The sequence below is a fragment of the Rhineura floridana genome, chromosome 12 (genome assembly GCF_030035675.1).
Source record: "Rhineura floridana isolate rRhiFlo1 chromosome 12, rRhiFlo1.hap2, whole genome shotgun sequence".
Lineage (NCBI taxonomy): Eukaryota > Metazoa > Chordata > Lepidosauria > Squamata > Rhineuridae > Rhineura > Rhineura floridana.
Genome location: NC_084491.1, coordinates 27,614,334 through 27,634,992, shown reverse-complemented (window position 1 = coordinate 27,634,992; position 20,659 = coordinate 27,614,334). Strand labels below are relative to the sequence as shown.

Below are 20,659 nucleotides of genomic sequence, written 5' to 3'. Positions count from 1 at the left end.
GATAGCTGCCGAAAGCAGTAGGGATTGCATTCGGTGCCATATTTAAACAGTAGTGAATACAAATTGCTGCTGCAAATGAATAACTGGGAGCACATTATAAGCCATGCATTCCTGATTGTTCCTTTGTAGTCACAGCTTGCAGTCAGTGCGGTTTAAATTTGGAACCAAATGCAAGCCCTGCTGTTTTTGGAGAGATCAGATCCATCTGACTTTATATAATGCCCATTATATTGCCCATTTGTCAACCCATGGAGGGTTGGCCACTTTTTGATCTGGTCCACTGGATGAAGGTGGCTCTTTACCCTGATATAAGAAAAGATATAAAGTGCAATAAAATTCAATAAATCAATGATCTCAAGTAAGCAATAAGAGACAGACAGCATAATCACCTGATAGTGGTCTACCTAGCTATACATGATGGTGACTGACTGACCTAAGGCTGTCTCATTTAGCAAGTCAGTGTCTTACACTCCACCTTTTAGTCTTGCTTCAGGAAGTGGAACCCACAACAGGTTGAATATCCTCCCACAGACTGCCAGAATCTCTGACCAACAATTCCTCAATTTTATCTGGATTTTACCCAATGCTTAATGTATAACTTAGTTGGATACAACCCCATAACTAGTAGCCATTGATAGTTTTATATTCCATGAATGTCTAATCCCTTTTACAGCCATCCAAGTTGGCAGCCACTGCCATATCTTGTAGTTACACACTTCATAATTTAAGTATTCTCTGTGAAGAATTGCCTTTTGTCAATCCTGAATCTTTATTTTTTACCTTCAGTCTCTGCCATTTTTTCCATAAGATTGTGACCCTGGGAAACAATCAACATTACGGTGGTGCCAGGATCTGCATAGCCCCATATGACTGCCTGACTCGGTTTCTTCTGCAGTACCATGTGATCACCATAATAGGAGGCAAAGCGAAGTATAGCGCCTGGGGGTACACAAAATGTCATGACATTCCTGTTAATGGGTGGTCTCTCTGGAATGTTCCTGTGGATATCAGTTCCTCTGCAGCCAATCAATGTTCAGATTTTTTCTGACTGCAAAAATAACTGCCAATTTGTGTCAGGTTGCCAAGGAAGCTAAGTCTGTTACTGAGAAGAGGAACATATCCTCAGATATTTTACTTTCATTTCCCCTTTCTTTTTAAATCTCAAGAAAATCTTTTGGGCCATATGCATGCTTTCATTGGTTCTGGAAAACACACAAACACACCAAGGATGTTTTTCTGTTCCTCTGATTGCAGTTGTTTAGGACCTCAACTTTAAGTTTACTCAGAAAAAGTTAACTTAAACAATCATGATCCAAGAAACAGAGAAAAAAGATTCTATATATTTTATAACGAATGCCTAACATTTGGTGAATGCTGACAATCTCAAGAAAATAAACATACATTTATTAGAACATTTACTAGTGCCAGAGACATTCAAAGTGGCTATTTATCCTTATTTCTCAGACATATGTCAGTTCAGTGAATACTGACAATAGAAGAATATTAGTAACTGTTTTTCTGGATTTTTGGACATTCACATGTGACCCAGGACGTTCATAAAATTCTAGACATCCACTATTGACAAAGGTTTATATTCAACTTGGTCTTATTCAGAACAGACCAGTGAAATTAATGGACCTAAGTTGGTCACGTCCATTTATTTCAATAGGTCAACTCTGAGTATGCTAATGTCAGATATAACCTACATATACAACTAAAGTCTAATCAAAATGACAAAACTATTGCCTACTGAACTTTTGATAGCTTGCACAGCTGGAACTGTGGTGCATCTAGCCTTCTTTGGAAGTACAGGTTGATGAATTACAATGCACAACAATTTACATGGACACTTTTCGGACTTGCCTGTATTATTGGCAATACATAGTAAGCCTTATGAGATCTTCTGTGTTAGTTCCCATTGCAAAGGCTAAGAGACTACCAGGAAATTATCACACCTGAGAGAAAATGATTAATATTCATTGATGGAAAGATATTGGAAATGCCATCTATATAGGAACATAGGAAGCTGTCTTATACCAAGTCAGATCACTGGTCCAGCTAGCTCAGCACAGTTTACACTAACTGGCAGTGGTTCTTCAGGGTTTCAGACAGAAATCTTTTCCAGCCTGGAGATACCAGGAATTGAACCTGGGACCTTTTGCATGCAAAGGATATACTCGACCACTGCTCTAACAGTCCTTCCCCTATATGGGGAACCTGTGGCCCTCCAGATGTTGGACTTCAACTACCATCAATCACAGCCAGCATGGCCAGCAGTCAAGGATATGGGAGTTCCAGTCCAACAACATCTGGTGGTCCACAAAGTTCCCTATAGCTAAGTATCATTTGCTGCTTGTTTTTCAAAATCACCAAAACACTATACTCTTTTTTGGGGGGAGGGGTTAGCAGAAACTAAGGTGCCATTCACCTGCGTAAGTTAAGTTTTGTAATTCTTTAAGAGACGCCTTGTCACACAACCTGGGTGATGAAAACGTGGCAAATAATGTGTTTCCCCCCATTTATCTAAAGAGCATTTTAAAAGGCCACAGTAGTAATCAATCCACATTATGGATTGCATAATCCATAATGCGATTATGCATAGGGCTGCATTGCAAGGATAGGTGAAAACATTCTCTACCAATCAAGAGAGAAGGATGAAGCACTCCTCCAATCCATCCTTCAAAAAAACCCTGGCTTTAGTTTTCTTTTTGTTAAGAGTTGAAATTGTCTTCTCATCCGGACAGATTCAAATGGGAGGCAGGTAAGTAAAAGCAATCCTAGCAGTTTCTCTCTGACTTATGCCTCTGGGAGAATGCCATTTGCCCATGCACAGCATGCAGCAGCCCCTTCTCTCCACACTCACCTGTCGTCCAAGCCAACAGGAGCACAAGCAGCAGGGAAGCAGCCATCGTCCCTCTGACCAAAGACAGGAAGACAGACCACGTGGTTCTGGGAATCTCAACAGCCAGTATCTTAAAGTGACAAACCTCCTTGTGACCTCACAACTGAGCTGGGGCAAACTAGACGGAAAGGTGTGGCTTAAGGAAGAAAAAAAAATTCATCATTTTCATTTGAAAGCTTAATACACCCAGAGTTCCTTGGGGGGAAAGGGTGGGACAGAAAAGTAATAAACAAACAAAAAGGTAAAATGTATTTTAACAGAGGATCTGCACCAGCAAGAATACTATAGCACAATTTCTGCTTTATTTGGTCAAGCTGTTTCAGGCCTATCACAGATAGGCTAGGATACCATGAAGGGCTATACCTGGCTTATAAATCTGATCCAATCTCTCCCTACCTCCTCCTAAAAACATACTCCAAAAATTTGGGTTTCAGAAGCCTCCAATGCAGAGCTTGGAAGCCCCTCTGAGCAAGTCACTATATTTCTGTGCCTTCCGAGAAGTTATCAGTCGCCAATGGCTGCAGCTCCCTGTTGAGTGCATACGATGTGGCAAATGCAAGTTTGTCTTTACCTAGTATCTCAAATATCCTTAAGTTTCACCCGAAATGGATTAAAAATACTAGCCAGGAACTACATTTGGACATGCTCCTTTTCTTTTTACCTTTGATAAAGAGTCTGCTGTTACTCTAGGGAAGAAATGGAGGGTATGCTGGCAGATCACACACTTCAAAAGTCCCACTAACTTCAATGAGATGTGTAGCCAGATCATATGCATATTCACTCAATAGTACTATCCATTATTTCATAGTACTTTCAATTAAAAGAACAAAGGAGTGCAGCCTTAGAGCATCATCCTATTTTACAGAGCAAACATGTTTGCCTCATGACATACATACACACATATACACATCCTGGAACCCTGGCCCGACAAGGGTTCCCTGATACATACATGAGTGTTTAAAAATAAGTGTACACATGTGATCCACACTTTCTGTACTGACTGCTAAAGGAAATACCACCATATACATATTATGGAGCAAATGTTGGTCTTCAGATATTCATGTGGGATTCTAATTAAATCAAAGGCCTCTAGGCATGTACATACAGATGCTGAAAAGATGGGTGTACATGTTTAAGTCTCCCAACATTCCAGAGAAACCCTCTCCACACATATGCAGTGTACATAAACTGGATATGCATTAAGTAGGGAAGCAGGGTCATGGCACCAAGCTGTGCTCAGGACTTCCGCATGTCCAGCTGATAGTGACCCGAAGTGCTATGTGAGTAGGCTCTAATCATTCAGTCAGGAATTTGTGTGGGTACAACCTACGCCATTTGTGCACAATTAGGGACAATTCTTTCCAGCCTCCAAATGAGTGATTGTATGTCGGGGGGGTGGAGCTTACCACTGTCATCCCAATTCCCACTTGTGTGCAGCATACCTACATTGTCATGTGAAGAGGCCACAAATGAGCTTAGACGACTGGCGAAGGGTTATAGGAGTACACAACATTGCGGGTATCAACGTGTCCGTTTCTAGAACTCCCATATACCTTTGCTAGTAGGCTACACTCAAGTTGGTTAAACGTTTTAAAAGAACTTCACAGCATTTCACTGTATCGTTATATCACTGTATCGTTATATCCAGCCTTTCTCCAATGAAACCTAAGGCATCTTACATGGTTCTCCCCTCCCTTCTCCTCATTTTATCTCACAAAAATCTGAGATAAATTAGGCTATGAGACTTAATGATTTTGGCCCAAATTATGAGAGAGGATATTTGAATTTGCAGCCCCCCGTCCTCTTCTAACACTCTTAACCACGATGCATACTAATATCCTCAATATTATTTTATTTATATCTGGCCTGTCCTCCAAAGAACTCCTGACTGAAAGAGGATTTGGGCCCGAGTCTCCCTAGTCACTAGGGAGCCCCTAGCCTTCCCGACACACTACACTAGGCTGGCCCAACATTTTGTACCTGCCCGTTCCCTACTGAGGATCACAGTGCTGTGCTGAGACCCTCATAGCCTGAAACCCCGGATGTTGGCCGAGAGGCCTAATATGTGACGCCATCGTTGCCTTTTATTACGTAACGCCCTCAGGACCACTGTTACTCCCACTCTGTCTCCAGAGTCCGAAGTCAATGGACCCCGACTAGATGCACTAGGCCGGCTCTGACCTAAAGGCTTGGCCTTGCCACCGCCTCCTTCACTGGCATCGCCACCGCGAGCTTCGCAATCAAAACAGGCAACGAGGTGAGGCTCAAGAGGGGCAGGGGCGGCGCTGAGGTAATATATTAAAGGACGGGCTTAGACGTGGCCAAGTGGGCGGGCTCTGGGGGGGGCAAGGACTGTTGCTTGAAAGGCGGGGCCTTCATCCAATGGGTGGGCGGTTCGAGGCCGATGAATTCAAGGCTCTGCTAAACCAAGCGACCAACGGTTTCGCTATTCTGATTCTCCCGGCTTGCCGTCCCATTCCGATTGCTAAGGCAACCAACGACAAACACTGGTCTTCACGCCTCACGCACACAAACACCCCGCTGTTCACCTAGGCGACCCGGGAAAAGGCCTTTGCGGCGCTGTTGAGGCGGGGTTTTGTTATTTCTCCCGTCTCCCGCTTCCCACAGTCAAGTAGCCGCGAGTTGAGGCAAAAAAAAAAAAAAAAAGACCGGCAGGAGTGCGGTGAGCCTTATTGTGACGTAACCTTCTGGTGGGGAGGGGGAGGAGCAGGGCTTAATTAGCGTCCTGATCCCCGGAAGCCTGGCACGCGCCAAATGGGGGTTGTAACGAGAGTTTCTGAGCATGGGCAGAGTGCCTTATCTGGTCAACCCGGGGAAGGGAGCCTGTGAGGTTCAGATATTGCTGGACTACAGCTCCATCATCCCTGGCTGGGGCAGATGAGGAGCTAGAGCCCAGCAACATCTGGACCTCCACAGGTTCCCCGTCGCTGGACGCTTGCAGACAGTTGCTATTTTGCGGATGGGTTTCAATCGCACACTAGCAAATTTAGGTTGAACAATTAAAAGTCAGCCGTCTTTCAAAAACAACTGGACTTTTCCTGCATTGAGGAAAGTGAAGGGAAAATGCATTGCAAAGTGGGGGATAACGGTTGATTGATGAGACATCATATAACCTCCTGGCAAACAAATCAAGATGAATGCTCAATAAACAGGTCGTCTGGAAGCGACGGGTGATTAACGCTTTCACATCTGAAAGCAGGATGTATGGTTTTTATGGAAGTTAGTATGGCTTCCAGGTAGATGCGAGACCCAGAGTGATTCCAGACGACCTGTTTATTGAGCATTTATCCAGATTTGTTTGTGGGGAGGTTAGCTGAGATTATGTCAAGGCAAGTGTTAGCCCATGCTTTAGAATCCATCTTCCCTGCACTTTCCTTATTGCAAATAGCCAGATTTTGGGGGAAGCAGGTATGTTGTAAAAGACATTCCAATGAACTATAATCGTGCAACCTGAATTTGCTGGTATGTGATTGAATGCCATCCCAAAATACTGAAGTCTGGAAGTATCCCCAGCTCCTCTCATATTTTTAATTATTAAATAATGGAGTTGGAAGACATGTCACTAATGCCTAATAGGTAACTAATGCCTTATGAGTAATCTGTTGTTACTGTTTTTAATATTATATTTTTAAAAAATATTGTGACCTGCCCTGAGACCTCATGGTGAGGGAAAGGCAAGAAATAAATAAATAACAACAACAAAGGATATTGTGTCACCCTGAAGGCTAACAGATTTACCAGGCATAGGTTTTCATGGAGGCCATTTCATCTGATATAGGAAGTGTGATTCTCAGTTGGTATGTAAACAGCTATGTATAGAGGGGGTGGAGGAAATTACTCCAGCCAAAGGCTGTGAAAAACAGCATGTGACATTTCTATGCAGATCCGAACAGTAAACGAGAGGAATGATGACTAGTCACAGCAGCACTAAATTGTACTTTGTCCTGGAATCCTAAACAGATTGAAGGATGCTATATGTGTTTTAAAAAGAAATAGTGGCCATTCTGCATATCTTGTATACGTTTGGTTGGAAACCAAGGCAGCTCAGAAAAAGAAATCTATTTAAAATCCAATAACCATAAAACTAGTATAAAACAGTTGCAAAACAGGTTAAAGTGGCATGATTCTGAATTTTGGGTTGGGTGAGTGAAGTTGTTATTGTTGTTATTATTATTAGTTGCTTTTTTTCCAAAATGGAACTCAAAGCGACTTACAAAAAAAGAAAAAAAATTGTGTTCAAATAGGCTTACAATAAAGGAAACAACAATTACAAAAACAATTTCATAATAAAATAATATAACAGCAGTAATAAAACAATAACAAATGTCACAGCAAACACAAAACCCTTTTCAATACTTACATTTTCAATAGCATTACATTCTTTAGCAGGCCACGTTACACCTCTTGGCAATATGGCAAAAATAAAAGGAAATTAAGACACTTTCAGCTTTGCTCCTAGAAACACCCCACCCGTGATGTTACCCGCAGTCTCACTCCTGCAGCCACTTCTTGCAAGCCCTCCAAAGGCCGGAGGTAGTGGGGCAGCTGGAAACACCACATTCATGATTTTATGCACGGTAGCTCAGACAAGTTCCATCATCTTCCAGGGAACTTGCCATGTTGATCAAATTGCAACCTCAACCCCCTTTTTAATACCACTGTTGAAGGTGTGGGGGTGGAGAAGAGACGCTTGGTTCAATATGGCTTTTGCAGGTGTTTGTTTCCGTTGGCTCCGTAGTTCTCCTGGAGCTGCCGCACCTGCTCCATGCTGTTCCTTACCACTTGAGGTTGCAGTCCTGTGCATGCTTCCTGGTTGAGTAAACCCCACTGAATACATTGGGACTTGCTTCTGAGTAAACATGCATAGGATTGCACTATAAATATCTTTACAAGTTGTGTAAAAAATAAACATATTTGACATTCATGCTTATATAAATATTTCTTCATACTATGTCTTGATGTGTATCTGATTTCACTATGGTTGTACACTTATTTCCTCTACATTTTGGGGCTTTATGGCCCCACTGTTAACCATTTGTTCTTATTATCTAAGAAATCCAATAAATAAATAAATAAAATTATCATTATTTGTTTGCCTCACATCTCACAGTCAGGATTTTCTGAGGTTGACTCTTATGTCTGTTTGGCAGTAAGAGTTCTCAGTTTCCAGCCCAATCTTGTGCATATTTACTCAGAAGTAGATCCCATTATGTTCAGTGGAGCTAGCTGTCAGGATTGCATGCAGCATTTTTAAACCTTGTGTGGAAGGAAAAACTTTCCAGTCAATTTATTATGCTCCAAACGACAGAGTTTATTTTGATAGATACATAAACCAATAGCGCAATTGGGAGAGAAGCTCAACAGAGCAAATCTGAAGAACCACTCTGAAGAAAACCAGCCAAAGCATAGCTTTATAAAATGATTACACGCCATTACAAGGTACACATTCAAGCCCCTGCCCCTGCCCCTTTCTGTGCTGAACACTCCAAGGTCTTTTTCGCCTTGCCCCTTCCTTGGTGTGTTCCACACGGACAGTACCAAAAACAGCATTGAATCATTTTTGTTAATGCCCTTGGATACATTTCTGTGACTGTTAGCTTGTTTTTCTCTTTGCTGTTCCTCATAGCTTAACCACAAAACTGTCACCATATCTCAACACTGTACTTTCATTTATAGTCAGAGCATATTTCCTCAAAATATAACTGCACTCAAAGCTGCTTAAATTTAATACTTCATGAGAAACAAATCAGAACAGGCAATAGGATAAAATATGGCAGCAAAAGGAATACTTATGGGACCTTTAAGGATCAGAACTCCTTCCTCAATTGGAAAATCATGTAGGTTTTGCAGTCTGATCCTTTGCAGGTCACTCAGAAAGCAAGACCCACTGAGTTCAATGGGATCTACCTGTGGTAGGATGGCAATCACTCATCATATTAGCAGTACAATCCTGTATATGTTTACTCAGAAGTAAGTCTCGCTATGCTAAATGGAGCTTACTTCCAAGTAGAGAGCATAGGATTGCAATCATATATGTTTTAACTGGGAGTAAGTCCCATCCAACTTGATATGGAATATTTCTGAGTAGACATGTATAGAATTGTGCTGTTAAAAGTATTTGCAAATGTATAAGGTGAGTTTGTTTTCTGTTTGCAGATCTGAGTACTTGCATGTCTAATTACATTCATTAGGATAATGAGAGATGCAAGAACTCATTTTTGTAACCTCACTCAAGCTGCAAATGTAAACTGTGACTATATAAAAGACAACTGAAATTTTAGCATAGGTGTGATATGCACAGAATAGAATGAATTAATGTTTTTTATCTTTGCTTTAACTCTTGCACTCCCTGACTTTGCCTGCTATGAAAATCATAACTCCAACATTACAGTGACACACTATTGGCATTTAGTTTTGCAGAATTTATTTTTAATGGCAGAAATGTGAAAACTGAGATGCTATTTAAGGTTTCCAACTTTTGAATTGGCTGCTTTAGCTGTGCTTTTAAACAGTGGTTTAAACTGCTGCAATTAGCCAGAGAAAATATTTACCTCCATGCTGTGAAAAGCAGGGCCCACAATGAAATCTTAGTCAATTAAGTATATGGGTTTTAATCACTTAAGCAGATAAATTTGAACATAAGGTGGGAAAAGCCCTACAGAAGATAGCATGTTCTCTGTGTGCTTAGATATTCAGGTGCATTCAGGTGTCACATTGTGTTAGAAGAAGCATTCCCTTGTCTCTCACATGAGGGACTTATACAAGTACTTGTATTAAAAATAGTTTAAAATTAGTTCCCCATGATGAGCAGGACTTCTCTGGTCTGACAATAAGACAGAGAAGGGTGTGCAGCCTATGCTCCCAAATGAAAATAATTTTAAATTAAAAATTTGCCTGGTTAATTGAGGGCACCTTTTTGGTTGATTAAAATGTTTTTAATCAACTAATCTCATCAGTTAGACATTGCAGCCCCAGTGCAAAGCTTCAGTTGCAGATTTCTGCCTATCAGATAGCAAGCCAAGCTTGTTGTTGTTTGTTGTTGTTGTTTTGGTCAGTTTAGTGCTATTTGTATGTTAGGTATAATGAAGACATTTGTGTTGCACACTTCATTCAGTGAATGAGGGTGGGGGGAGGTATGAGTTTCATAACTTCAATTGTAACACCTGCGATATCTGTGTAAGCTAGACCAACAACAACATTATAAACTTCAGTAGATTAAGAATACTATTTTTCAGATTTAAAAATTGTCCATTGCTTTTTTAAATGAAACTGCAGGTGTGATAGAAGCCTAGTGAGAGACAATGTCCATTCCATTCTCCAACACCACCCAACGCATTCCTCCAGGATTTGCAAATCTGCTCGAAGGGCTTGCCAGGGAAGTCTTGAGGAGCCAGCCAGCAGATATACCAAGCTTTGCAGCCAAGTATTTTGAAACTCTCCTCATTGAAAGAGAAAGTGAGCATAAACAGATAACTTCAAATATGTTTAATGTATGTGTGCAGATATCTTTATATTCCCTAACTGAGAAAAGGCCCATGACAACCTAGTCAGAAGTCCCACTGTGTTCAATGGTGTTTCCTTCCAGGGAAGTGTGCATAGCAGCTTTTCCCAACCTGGTGCCCTCCACATGTTTTGCACTGCAGCTCCCACTAGTCCAGCCTTCCCAACTAGTGGGCCACCAGATGTTGTTGGACCACAACTCCCTTCAGCCAGCATTGCCAATGGTCAGGAAAGATGGGAATTGTGGTCCAACAACATCTGGTGGCTCACTAGTTGGGAAACGCTGCACTAGTCCTAGCCAGCCAGTTGTCAGGAATAATTGGACTTGTCCAGAACATCTGGAAGGTAGTTGGGGAAGGCTGGTGTATATGACGACAGCCATAAGATTTTTTTTGCCTTTGTTTTCTATTCAAAGTGAAGACTTAAAAACCTTTAAAGTTAACAGCCTAGACACGTAACATATTAAATTTGCAGTATTTTTTCAGCACAGTGAACGGCTTTAGCAGTGAGTGCTATATGGCTACTACACCAGGTTTTCATACATCCGATAAACACAGATTTCCGAGCCTACAAGATCAAAGGTTCATAATCTGGCATGAAATTCGGCATCCATAGAATTCCAGTTTTCATTTTGTAAAAGCTTTCTGACTCATAATTGTAAAGCAGAACATGTGAGTGTTATCTGGTGAAAGCTTGGAATGCAGGGGTGTCGTGAGCAGGGCTAACACCACTTGTGTAGTCCAACCTCGTGCATGTTACTCAGAAGTAAATGCCTTGGTTCAGTGGGGCTTGTACCTAAATGAATGTACATAGGATTGCAGCCTTGAAATTTTGCCCAGATTTCTGGGACTGCTCTCTTTGTGCTTATTTAGCTGTGACTGTTGTTCTAAATCAACCGCTTCCTCTCTAAGCCAACAGCTTTCCCTTATTAAAATTAATAAATAAAACTGACTTACTTAATTTTCTCATAGCCCACCCTTCCTCCACGGAGCTCAGCATAACATACATGGTCCTACCCTCCCTTACCAATTTTACATTTGCAGTTACTCTGTGTGAGATTGGTTAGGCTGAGAGATGGTGACTAACCAAAGATCACCCAGTGAGCTTCATGACTGAAGCAGGATTAGAACCTGGGTCTCCCCAGTTCTAGTCAGACACCCTAACCCAGGGCTGTGGAACCTTTTTCAGCCCTCATAGGCAATGTTCCAAAAGGCTACAGATACATCTAGCTCTTTTGCCACATGTGACCCCAGGGCCTGAGGTTCCCACCCCTGCTGTAACACCTACCGGCACTGGCTTTATTCAGAGGCTTTTTCTTTAGGTCCAGGGAAACCTAGATTGGGAAGGATGGGAAGAAGAGAATGCACTGGAAGTCTGTGAGAGCAGACAAGACACGTTCTTCCCTTCTTGTCCATTTGGTGTGCCAAGTACTGTGTGGGGTATTGTTTTCTCTGGGAGCAAAGTTTCCACATCATTGCACCTCTCTTTCCCCATATATAGGTCTCTTTGTACGCTATTACAGTCACTTCAGTCCTCTGCTAAAACTGGCAAAGGGCTTTCTTCTATACCTGATATGTAGGTACTGGTCTAGGAAAGTGTGTCAATGACTAGTAGGATTACAGCTTGAGGAAAGGAAAATGCCCCTGATGGATTTGAAGTCCCTTTCTTCGTTTTAAACTACTTGAGAGCAATTCAAGTCTGACTAAATTCATGTTGTTGTGGCCTTCTCTTGATAACGTGGGACTTTTAGTTCTCTGGCAGGATCGTCGTGCAGCATTTTAGAAAATAGCTGGCCAGAGGAAGCAATCTTGCTGATTGACCAAGCTAGAAATATGTGGTGGTGTTTTAATTGCGAGATGACTCACAGTGAAGCTCAGAGCTATTTGGCCTCTTGTTTTCAAAATGTCTAGTAAATGACACTTCCAGAGAAGAATTGTTGTATTATGCAAGCTAGTGAGTGGAGAATATTCTGGGCGCAAGAGACATAATCCCTCACTGTCTCGAATAATCAACTCTTTTTCCTCTTCCTAGTTGGGAGACTCAACCGTGCCTTGGAGCTGTAGGTGGAGATCTACTCTCTCTCTCTCTCTTTTTTTTTTTTTTGCCCCCTTAGAATAATACCCTCTCTTCAAAATACACTCTGTGCTTTAGCAGACCTTCAGAATTTAATTGGTTCTATGAGGGAAGATGTTGCTAGGTAGATTGACATTGAGGAGGTTATTTTAATTGTATAGGGCATACAGCATCAGCTGTTTCATAAAGAGGTTCTTCACCGTATCATTGTCCTGGCCCCAGAACCCAAATTGTGTAGCCAGGCTTTCATATGGAACGTAAGGACAATGCACAGATCTGTCTGTTTACATAAGCAGGGCAGGAAACATATTTCCAAACTTTAGGAACCAGAATCGGGTTGCGTTGTTGTTTTTAAGAGGCCAAAAAGGTATGTTTAGAATAGGGATGGGGAGCCTGTAGCCCTCCAGATGTTGTTGGACTTCTGTTACCATCAGGTCCAGTGATTATGGCCAAGCATCAGGGTTGCTGGAAGAGATGGTCCAACAACACCTGGAGGGCTGGACAGAGGTCACACATTCCCTGTCCCTGGTTTAAGGCATAGCCCTCTGTAGAACTAGAAAAACATATCTCTGTGCCCTCGGAACATTTTGAAGAATGGAGGCAGGTGAAGACACCATTATATATCTATCCCTGAATCACCTGGACCCTTCCCCACCTCCACCTTGGTTGTGTTTCTTTCATTTTCCCGAGTTCAGTATTTTTAAAATGTGTGTTTCATTTTTATCCGACCTTCCCTCCAAAGAGTTCAGGGTGACACGTGTACATGACCCCACACTTTATCCTTGCAGCCTGTGAGGTAGGTTAGGCTAAGAGACAGCAGCTTTCCCAAGAACACCCAATGAGCTTTGTGACTTGAGTGGATATTTGAAGCCAGATCTCCTTGATCTCAGGCCAGTATTATAATGACTACAACATGCTGGTTCTCAACCTCCCTTTTTCAACCTGGCCCCCTTTTCTCCTTTACTCCCATCAGGTTGTTCCATGTGAACATTTGTTTTGTAGTTTGTTTTTTTAATTGTATTATTTCAGAAGGGAACTGTTGCATTTTATAAATGCAGTAAGCCTGTCTGTGAATTCCAGCCCAAAAGCTGGTTATACATCTAAAAAGAAATAAGAGTTTGGGTCACTGGGCATTGGGATTATTTCCAGCCTGTGACTAAATGTATCTGTGGGATTGGCCTAGATCATAGAACTGGGATGGTGGTGAGGAGAGTGAACAAGCAACTGTATGCAGGTTGGGTTGGGTCCTCCAAAGTAGTATGAATCAAGTAGCAGCTCTTAGTTTCCTAGGCTGAACGTAGTGCTGAAAACAGATCTAAGCTGCAATATTGATGCTTTCTTGGGAGTATGCCCCACTCAGCAAAGTTTGCATCTGAGTAGACTTGCATAGGATTGCATTGTTAAGCAGTGTACTATTTCCTTTTGCCACCATCTTCACTTAAAATAGTAGGAGGAGCTAGTGTAGTCTCTTTTTATACTGCCACCAAATATCCCTGATTACCATTCTGCTACCAAACTTATTCATGCAAAATTGCATACCTTGCTGCAATTAGACTGGACAAATATTTCCTGACATCTTTCATTCCAGCCATTTTCCTACCTTTCTTTCTTTATCAGATCCCTTTTCCCTGTCTGAAACGAGACATTTTAAATCGGTGTTTTGCATTTTCACCCATTTGCTGTTCTTTGTTTCTATTGCTATTTTTTTTTGGAAGGGAATGTGTGTGCTTCTGACTTACAATCCCCGGGGACTCCTCAACCCCATACAGAGTCTTGGAGTTCCTTCCCCCTTTCATTTGCACACTACTTCAAAACCACTGAGCTATATATAAGTGTGCAGGTGTATGTATACATAGTTAGACATTGAAAATTGATGCCACAATCCTTAAAGCCGGTGAAGCAGCGCCAGGCTGGATTGAACTCTCTGCTTACCAGCTGATGAGTAGAGAAGAGTTCAGTCCTGCTCTGTGCAGGGGTCTGCTTCACCAGTGCATTCCCTGAAGGGAACACATTGGTGAAGCAGCACCCAACAGGATTGAACCCTGCCTATCACCTATCATCCCGCAGTGATGTCAGCTGATGGACAGATGGGCATGGTTTAGGTAAAATGGCCTCATGGGCCAAATTGGACACCCAGGCGGGCCAAGATTGGCCTGCAAAACTGAGGGTTCCTACCCTTGACAAGAAATGTTCCTTTATATCTGTGTTTCATTGCAGTTGCTACTCTAAATAAGCACAACTTGATCAGGAAGATAAATATTGAAGAATTCAGTGTACTTTTTTTTTTTAAAAAAAATCTCTTTTCAGAAACTGGGTATGATGCAAGTGAATGGGGAGCAAAGATAGAGGACCGATACTACAATAACCGTGCCTTCAATGTGAGTATTATTCTGTTGTGGGCATACCTCCTTTAATGTACAGAACTTTGGGCCAAAGACATGGAAGATCAAGGATCAGGGGAAAAATTAATAACGGCCAATGCAGGGAGGTGGCAGGAAAGGCTCAGTGGCATGGGAAGCAGTGGGCCATTTTGGGAGGATGGGTTAACCTTCTCTCTCCCCACACACACATTGTTATTTCTGAACTGAGCTGAAAGCTCAGACATAATTATGACTGTTCATTGAGTACTTGAATGCATGAAACTTTGTGATAACAGATTGCTATAATACCACAAAGGTGGTTGAAAAGATAAACTAATGTGCTTGTTTTTTAATCACATAAGCCTTCAAGGTGCAAAGTCCGCCCCCGAGCAGGAGCAGAGAACCTGTGGCCTTCCAGGTGTTGATATCGAAAAAAGAGAGGGGATGTCCCCAGAATGTCAAGGAGGGAAGTTCCAAACTGTATAGATTTATTTGTTTATTTTCTTTAAAAGAGAAAAAAGACTATAGTCATAAAGATATTGAAGCCATCCATAGTAAAAGTGAGAAGAAATACGCTATTGAATAAAGCATTTCAACAACATAAATCCCCTGATGAAAGCCTAGTTATAAGGCTGAAACGCGTTGGGTATTTTAAGAAGAATTTTTTTCTCTTTTAAAGAAAATAAACAAATAAATCTATACAGTTTGGAACTTCCCTCCTTGACATTCTGGGGACATCCCCTCTCTTTTTTCGATATTAATGAATGTCCACACCCTATATATATTTTGCCTTCCAGATGTTGTCAGATATCAGTGTAGGGAGTAATTAGAGTGTTGGACCTGGGAGACAGGAGTTCAAATCCTTGCTCGTCCATGAAGCTCACTGGGTAGCCTTGGACCAATCACAGTCTCTCAGCCAATCCTATCTCATCTCTCACCATTGGTCATATTGACTGAGGAGTTGAAGTCTGGTAACATCTGGAGCCACGGGTTTCCTGACCGTGCTCTAAAGAAAGCAGCTCATCCAAAGGATTATGAGCTCCTTGTCCTATGTCTTAATTGGGACAAGATTTTGAATAAAGTATCACCTATACCTCCAGATTCTGGTGCTTTTCTTGCAAGCAAGTGTATTAAAAATTCCCTTTGTTTTTGCAGGAACTTGCACCGCCAGGAGGTGGTGACAAAACAGAGGAGAAGAAGGAAGAACCCAGTCCACAGCCAGTAAGCAATGTTCCATGAGTTCATGATGTACCTTTCCAGAAACTGAAAAATCTTTTCAGCCCCTTATTATGAAGCTAACCTCTGCTGATCTTGCTGTGCCCCAAAGGCTGCATCAAGGCAGCATTGAATCAGTAAGGCTAGAGTTAATGCTTACTTAGAGTGCAAAACACTCAGTTTGTCAAGGCCCCTTTTCTAAAGAAAAAATAAAGAGAGAAAGAGGCGTCATCTGTAATAAGCAATGGAGTCTCTTCTTCCCTGCATGGATATTAGTTTCAAATCCCTGGTTGCTGATCCATTGAAACAGTTCTTGAACTTAAATGATTTGAGAGAGAGAGCAGTTAACACATATCCAAAGCCATTTTGCATCAAGCAGCAGCCAGCAGTGATGGGGTGAAAGTTTTCCAGTGTCTTATTTTCCCATGGAAAACTTCCACATTTCCTAAATTCATTACTAACAATGAATGGATGCCAGTTGCAAATACAGTATTGGGTAAGCTTGGCAGTTTAAAAGTTTTTAGCTTTAAATACAAGTAAGATAAACATGCTAAACTAAATCCCTCTCTTTTGTTGTTATTATATGCCTTCAAGTCAATTACGCCTTATGGTGACCCTACGAATCAGTGACCTCCAATAGCATATGTTATAAACCACCCTGTTCTGATTTTCCTTTGATTTTCCAGTTCATAGTTTTCCAGAAAACCAACATCACTGGTACCAGCCCAATTTCTAACATTTCCTCAAGACACCTGGACATTTCAGTTGGCTCTCTGAACCAGTATGCAAAGGGGTAACACCCCACTGAGGGCCACTTTACACTTTTGTCCAACAGAGTTTCACCAGGGAAATGTAGGCACAGTCCGAGTGTTTAAGTTCCATTGCTTCTGTAGAAAAAAACCTTGCAGTGTGCTTATGCATGTTTAGTTAGCAGGAAGCCCTACTGTATTCATTGGGGCTTATTTCCAGGTAAATGTGAAGAGATTTGGGGGCTTAAGCATCTGTTTAATTCATCCGTTGAAATCACTGGGATTTAAAACTGCTTAACTTCGGATGAATGGTACCCTCTGCATTTTGTAATATTTGAATGGTGATGGAATCATTATCCATTGTAGGCACGCAGATAAGGAAACTGCAGCCTATGGCATTATTCCCCTTTCTTCTAGTAGGGAGATTTTTGCCCTTGCATCCCCAAGGATGAACAGTTAGCATTATCTAAGCACTAAATTCTCACATTCTTAGCAGGCAAAACTTCCTTTGAAAAAATGATGGAAAGTTGCCCAAATGACATTTACAAGATCTAATACTAAAAATAACCTCACGGATGTATTGTAAAAAATACCTATTTTAAAAGTGACAAAACAAATTGCATCTTATCTTCCCACCCACCCTTGGCCTCATAAGCTGGCTTCCAAAAAGCTTTTGGGATAATGTGACTTACGTTTACCGTAATTTAAACCTCTTGCTCCCTCTTGCTCACCCCCCCATACCCCTTCAAAAGTATCTGCAGGTTAAATGCAAAGCTTAGACATGTAAATTGGTTTTTCTTTTAAATTGTAAAGGAGGACACAGTGGAGAAACCAACAACTGGAGAAAGTGCTCTTACCCTAACAGAAGAACAAGCTGCTACAAAAATTCAAGCCATTTATAGGGGATACAAAACAAGGAAAGACACGAAAAATGATGAACTGGAAGAAGGGAAGGAAGCTGAGAAGGAAACAGGGAAGGAAGAAAAGCCAAGTGAACCTGAAAAAAAAGAGCCGCAGTAATCCATCACAGCAACCCTGCCAACAGTCAAGTTTGAGAAGTGGCTTAACACAAAGTCCCCTTGGTCTGCTTTAGAAGCATGTGTCAAGTTTATTAAATAAATGCTAAACTGTAAAAAAGCACCCATGTTATTCCTGGTGCTCATTAGCAGATCAACAACCTGAATCTGTTTTAAGGCACAAGTTCATTTTCTACTAATGGGCAGCTCCTAACTGACTGGGCATACTGAAATTCCTGCTACTCTACCTTTTCAGCTGCGTTGAAGAGCAAAATGATCTTATGGTTCTGATAGTATTTCAGTTGATAAGCTGCATGTGGTTCTCTGCATGTAAAGTACAGGTCAGACCATTAGCACTGTTATGAACTTTGTAGCCTGCATACACCGCTCTCTCTATTATGCTGTCTCCTATTATGGTTATGTTCATAGATTCCATATGGTCTTGGTGCCTCAGTGGCTGGACTGGGAATCTATAGTGTGTGGTGGAGGTTTTTATATATATATGAAAGTGCATGCACTTTTTGACTTGTGTAAAATTTTTCTTTGAATCTGAACCACACAGATCAAAAATATCACGGGTTTTGGTAGGTACTTTAACATAACTTCTAGTAGTATTCAGTTTCAACACAAAGAGTGATTTTCAATTTTAACACTGTTCCTTCCATCCCTAGAACCTGGGGCTGGTTCAAGATTTAAGCATACACACTCATTAGTCATGATTCCATAGCAGTCAAAAAGAAGGGAAGAAGATGCGGGTCTGCGATGGTCCATTCCTTAAGTCTGAAAAGAAGTGCATTTGTCTATTTCATTTTCTTTTCTCAATTCTTTTCTGTCCTTAGACATTTTCAGTCCTTGGCTCCTTCCCCCTCTTGGCTTTTGTTTCACCAGTCTTGTTCTGGTCTGGACTTTGTCCTCTGTAGTCATTTTTGAAAGGGGGTCAGGGTTGCCTCTTAAGTCACTTGACCTTGTCAATTCACTAGAAGTCATTCATTGGTGATCACTCGTGACCGAGTAAGGTTGTCTTCCAAGATAAGGTTTAACAGTGGGTCCGTAAGTGACTGTGGAGGCCAATCCTAGATCCACACAGCCTCCCACAGTGAGGACATAGGTTTCCAAACGGAAGACTTTCGCAATGAGGATTTGCTTGACGTGCTTTCCGCTTAGCTCGTTTGTCCCTTTCGCCCTGTACTCGTGCTTCTTGAAGTCCATAGCACCTTTGATAATAGCCGATATCCAATGGGCCAAAACTTCCCAGGTCTCGATGCTCATGCTACATTTTTTAGATTATCTTTAAGAATATCTTTAAACCTCTGTTGCTGTGCACCGATATTCTGTTTTCCATCCTTAAGTTGGGAGTAAAGTAGCTGTTTTGGAAGACGGTCTACTAGAAGTACATCCCTCTGTCTTCAGTGGAGCTTACTCATTAGTAAGAGTGTTTTAAGATTGTGGCTTCAGTCTGGTTAGGGAAGTTACTGAGTTATTGTGTGCTTATAGTTTTTGTATTTGTGCTTGCTGTCTTGTGAAGAAAGGTGGGATATAAATTTGTTAAATAAATGAAATCTTTATATATTTTGCATAATTATAAAGATTTGGTAAAAGCCAAAGGACAGCATTCTGTTTGTTATTATTTTAAAACAGGCAGAAATGCTCAGTTCCCATCAGAGAATTATGGCCAGGCTAGACAAGAAGAGAAATGCATGATCGCATTTCCATCTTATAGATAAATATTTTAAATAGCAACCATGGGGGATACAGGGCATGCAGATAGACTGTGGCATGGGGTTAACCCTTCTCTCCCCCTCGCCCTTTTTCTCAACCAAAATAATTTCCTCTGAAGCTGCTATTTGCCCTGGGAGGAAAGACCTGAATGTCCCCATGCATCCAACGTTTTAATTCCATACTTAACCTATTTATTTTAAAAATGCTTTTTTTTGCCTTGTACTTCTTTTGAACCTAGCACCTGTTGATAATTCCTGTATATATCATCTTGTACTTTCCTGGTTCCTTTTATTTATCTGAAAATCTGTAACAAAGCCATTTTAATATTTTTATCCCAGATAAAAGACAGAAAATATTTACCTAGTACATTCTGTAAACATGTTGGCAGTGTTACTCAATGTTCTTGGTTCGAAGCTAGAAGAAAACGTTGCTGCATTATTTTTACACCGATGATTACGTAACTGGCATTCATCATTCTGGACTGGAGTCACAAGTACTAATACTGTGTTATTAGTTGTTAATAAAACACAACCAGTAAATGGTGCTTTAGTGGGGGTAGGTGAGCTGCTGCAACCCTCCCCCTCATTGTTTGCTTCTGGCAACCAACATAGCCCTTTGTTTTCAGGTGTTATAAAAAGTCATTGTCTTTAAAAACACTAGACACAATTTTTCTCCCTTCAGTGACCCGTATAGCACATGTCAAATCTGTATATAAAAAATGGTGCATGTTTGCACACGTATATATCAAGATTTGTTAATCTGATCCTCACCCAATTTTCAGGGTATATTTAGCATACACCAAGGAAGGTTTCTATCCCAAAATGCAGAGGTGTTTATTGTGGAATGTGGTAGGGGCAGGGCTTGTGAAATTAAAGGCAAACCAGTTAGTAATTCATATATTTAAGCAAGTGCTATGTACAAATATCTGTATGCTGCCCATCCAAGAACATAGTTCTAGGCATTTCAAGTTTATTAATGGAAAAAGTGTGTGTTGGAATACTTTGGATCTAAAGAACAGCTGGATTTTATAGTTTTCAAAGAGGGGAATATGCCATTGTGTGTTTCATTTTCCCAGTATCCCTAGGTGTAACCTGCATGACATCT

General features: G+C 41.2%; 2 protein-coding genes across 5 annotated transcripts in view; one reads left to right on the top strand and one right to left on the bottom strand.

Moving 5' to 3' along the window:
• Window positions 1-7,327, bottom strand: part of SIAE (sialic acid acetylesterase) — a 21,730-nt gene extending 14,403 nt beyond the window's left edge. Inside the window, exons 1-3 of one of the 2 annotated variants that reach the window (XM_061592914.1) lie at window positions 7,284-7,327; window positions 2,864-3,038; window positions 781-939 (exon numbers count right to left, since the gene is read on the bottom strand). In XM_061592914.1, the coding sequence (XP_061448898.1) occupies window positions 781-939; window positions 2,864-2,909 (205 nt within the window). In that variant the 5' untranslated portion in view covers window positions 2,910-3,038; window positions 7,284-7,327. Of the gene's footprint in view, window positions 1-780; window positions 940-2,863; window positions 3,039-5,083; window positions 5,480-7,283 lie in introns of those variants that run through there. The other variant, XM_061592913.1, reaches the window with a different exon arrangement.
• On the top strand, window positions 5,005-20,659 carry SPA17 (sperm autoantigenic protein 17). 3 transcript variants are annotated; one of them, XM_061592917.1, is made up of 5 exons: window positions 5,005-5,159; window positions 10,199-10,378; window positions 14,804-14,874; window positions 16,012-16,077; window positions 17,634-20,659. In XM_061592917.1, exons 2-5 carry the CDS (start codon window positions 10,225-10,227, stop codon window positions 17,838-17,840), a joined length of 498 nt encoding a protein of 165 aa, XP_061448901.1. In that variant the 5' UTR covers window positions 5,005-5,159; window positions 10,199-10,224; the 3' UTR covers window positions 17,841-20,659. The 3 variants fall into 3 exon arrangements, with proteins under 3 accessions (XP_061448901.1, XP_061448902.1, XP_061448900.1); XM_061592918.1 differs by having other exon boundaries at window positions 5,005-5,192; XM_061592916.1 differs by lacking the exon at window positions 5,005-5,159 and adding an exon at window positions 5,296-5,585.